The 3,431-nt window shown below is 46.9% G+C and overlaps 1 protein-coding gene across 1 annotated transcript; it reads left to right on the top strand.

Moving 5' to 3' along the window:
- Window positions 1–298: 298 nt before the first annotated feature.
- SIRT7 (sirtuin 7) lies at window positions 299–3,424 on the top strand (the record flags this gene model as incomplete). The annotated part of the gene is made up of 7 exons (XM_009696990.1): window positions 299–403; window positions 1,344–1,414; window positions 1,505–1,577; window positions 2,070–2,168; window positions 2,649–2,885; window positions 3,129–3,209; window positions 3,401–3,424. Coding segments are annotated over 7 exons (690 nt in total), but the record flags the coding sequence as incomplete, so codon positions are not given.
- Window positions 3,425–3,431: the final 7 nt, after the last annotated feature.

Genomic DNA, 3,431 nt, shown 5'->3' with positions numbered 1-3,431 from the left:
GGCTGCCACATTCGTGTGTTTTCCAAATGCATGCAGTTTTCTGCATGTGTGCTGTGTACGCACGTCTCTTGGGAGGATGGATCTGCATGTGCTGCTATCCAGGAAGCTTTTTCCCCTTGATCTTCCATGGACAACACCCGTGTTCTTTTATTTAGAAACCACTTCTGATAATGTTTGTGTTGCTTTTTCTGGCTAGGCTAGGCCCATATTAAAACTTCCAGGGAGCTGCCTGTTTCTTCCAGTTCAGTGATGCACTGTATCTCAGAAACATGCAAACTTGCTCAGTTGTATTTTCTAGGTATGTGACGAACCAGAGGTCTTAAAAAGAAAGGCTACTGAGCTGGCTGCTGCTGTCCGGAATGCGAAGCACCTTGTCATCTATACAGGAGCTGGGATCAGTACGGTAGGATTCTTTGGGGGTGAGTGGCTGGAGCTGTGGGAGCTCCTTCAGGAGTGTTGCAATGTTGTTAGGACTATTTTTGTGGTTTCCAAATGACTACGTGATGTGTGGTATTAGTCTGGGATGCTATGATAACACTGCTGCACTGCAAACCCTGTCCAAGACAATGGCTAGTTTACATCTTGGGGTTGTGCCTGCTGCCCAAGAGATTCCGAGGTTGCATCACCTCTGTGACTGTGTGAAGAATGTGGTTCTTAAATGAGAAGATCGCTAGTCTTACTTTACTCAAGTCTCTTCAACTACATTTGCTGTAAAACCTAAAAACGTGTTGTCTGTGTTAACGGACAAGTAGGAATAGCTGGTGGATATCAGAACTTATAAATGATGGTTTAAGAAATGTTTGGTTTCAGTGGCCTCTGGGAAAGCAGAAATCTGATTCTGCGTCTTCTAATGTGATATATGTTACTGAGATGGGAACCTTATTTTTCTTTCCCTTTTCTACAGTCTGTGCTGATCCACAGCATGATTTTGGGCAGAGTTTACGGGTGCTAATGTGACAAGTATTTTTGCTAAAGAATACTGAGTGCAAGGTACCAGAAATCAGTGTCTAGTGAAAATAAGGAAAGGTTCAAGAATTGAGTTCAATGTAGGGAAGTGGGAAGTACCAAGGGTCGAAAAGAGTTCTGGAGAGATTCCATAATGGTAAAATTGGAGAAAATAAATACTGGAGGTGAAAATGAGAGCTGTAAGGTTGGAGAAGAGATGCTAGAGAGAGAGAAAAAGAAAACGAAAAGAAGGCTTTCCTGCACTTAGGGAACTATTGAACTAGAAAACTTGGAGTGAATGAAAAAGCACCTGTGAATGAGGTGTATCTGATTGTGTGGGTGGACATGAGGTATGAACCTTCCCCTCAGGCATCATTTTTTCTCTCCTGATAACACAGGCAGCTTCAATCCCAGACTACAGGGGCCCTAATGGCATATGGACATTGCTGCAGAAGGGCAGGAGTATCAGGTAAGGAGGCAAATTCTGAGCTGTGTAACACAAAGCTGATACTGAAAGAGAGATTAATGGTAATTCCAGCTGCTTCTTGCTTCTCGTCAGGGCTACAGATCTGAGTGAGGCAGAGCCCACACTCACCCATATGAGCATTGCCTGCCTACACAAGCACAACCTGGTAAGATTTCCCCCCCCCCCCCCCCCCCAGCACCTTGTGTCCCTCTAAGTATGATAAATAAAACCCAACAGGGGAAAAAAAGCTTTTAATGAGATTGCCTAACTAATGTTTTTACTCAGTTGGCTACGCATCCATGTAGGAAAAAGCATCTGTGCTCCCATACAGCTGAGTCTTAGGCTAGCTCCAGACTGTAGCTCTGGCAGTTTTTGCCCTGGTGCCTTTTCTTTAGTCCCTTGTATTTGCCTCCTGGTGAGGCTGGTTTAGAGACCTGGCCACAAAGTCAGCCAGACCTAGGAGAGCTCTATTTAGCAGGAGGAGTCTTTTCAGTTAGCTTTCATAAAGGTCTGTCCTCCACACTTTTCTTCTGTTGGTTCTGCTCTGATATGTGGGACTGTTTGGTGTGTATTGAGACATACACGTCACCTGCATTTGAGTAATACTTTCAGAGTCTTCTGTGTCTGCATGTTAGCTCAGTGTTTTATTCTCTTCAAGGTGCAGCATGTGGTGTCTCAAAACTGTGATGGGCTGCACCTGCGGAGCGGGTTACCCCGAGCAGCAATATCCGAGCTTCATGGAAACATGTACATAGAGGTGAGTGGCCAGAACAGGATAAAGTTACTGTCTAGTGGCCTCACAAGAAGATGACGTAAACTATTTGCCTATCACTAGCTCAAGAAGAATTCGTACAAGGGCTAGCCTCTGCTTAGTTCGTATCTTCAGGCCATCAGGTTTGGCATGAACTAGTTAGCAAGTACCAAAACAAAGTGTTCTGTACAGCTCTGTAGCTTTTTCTCTGTGCTTGCTAGAGTCTTCTGCTTCTGAATACTCTTCTTCAGACCTTCTCTGAAATCCCTCCTATCACATAGCCAACAGGCTCCATGTAATTCCACTTGCTAGTTGAGGTTTTCCAAACTTTTCCAAGTTAGCATCTGATCCCTGATGATCCCTCGTACTGCTTCCAATTTATTGTCCCCCAAAAGTGGTTTTCTTCTGAGAGAAGCGGCTGACTCCTGGCCTTTCATGGGCTAGATGCTAATGATGTAATGTTTTTTTGCTTGTGTCCTGCACCAGGTCTGCACTTCCTGTACACCCAACAGAGAGTACGTGCGAGTATTTGATGTGACAGAGCGCACAGCCCTGCACAGGCATCACACTGGCAGGATGTGCCACAAGTGTGGGGCACAGTTGAGAGATACAATCGTCCACTTTGGGGAGAAGGGGACATTGAGACAGCCCCTGAACTGGGAAGCAGCAACAGAAGCTGCAAGCAAAGCAGATGTGATTCTTTGTCTGGGTTCCAGCTTAAAGGTAACTTTAGAGACTCGGTGAAGATTGTTAGCAGCATTCCCTCTTGGTGATACACCTTGGTGCTGAGCAGTCTCCTCCCAAACAGACAACTGTAAACTCTGGTGTCAGGATTCGCCCACCATCTGTGATAGTCTCTCTTCCTCCCTCTTTCCCCTCCTGGTAATACATTCCTTTTCCTCTCACTGTTACGGTTCACGGTTACGTGTGCCTTTGGCTGTACTGATAACCTCTATTTTGTGGCAGGTTTTGAAAAAATACCCACATCTTTGGTGCATGAGCAAGCCACCTACTCGTCGTCCAAAGCTATACATTGTGAACCTGCAGGTGAGAGCCATTTGCACCGGGTCTGAAGGGTTTGGGCCAAATGGGATGCCACTGTGCGGTGAGCCTGTCTGCCCGGGAGCACGCAGGGCTGCGGGCTGGGCCCTGGGCAGGGAGCCCCAGTGTCTGCGGGGACAGCCCCCCGGCCGTGCAGGGAGATGACTGCAGCTGTGGGTCTGGTGTTGCTCCGGCAGTGGACCCCGAAGGACGACCTGGCCGCCCTGA

Source organism: Cariama cristata, unplaced genomic scaffold (assembly GCF_000690535.1).
Source record: "Cariama cristata isolate BGI_N322 unplaced genomic scaffold, ASM69053v1 scaffold20533, whole genome shotgun sequence".
Lineage (NCBI taxonomy): Eukaryota > Metazoa > Chordata > Aves > Cariamiformes > Cariamidae > Cariama > Cariama cristata.
The sequence above is the reverse complement of the archived record's forward strand: the minus strand, read 5'-3'. Positions and strand labels throughout refer to the sequence as shown.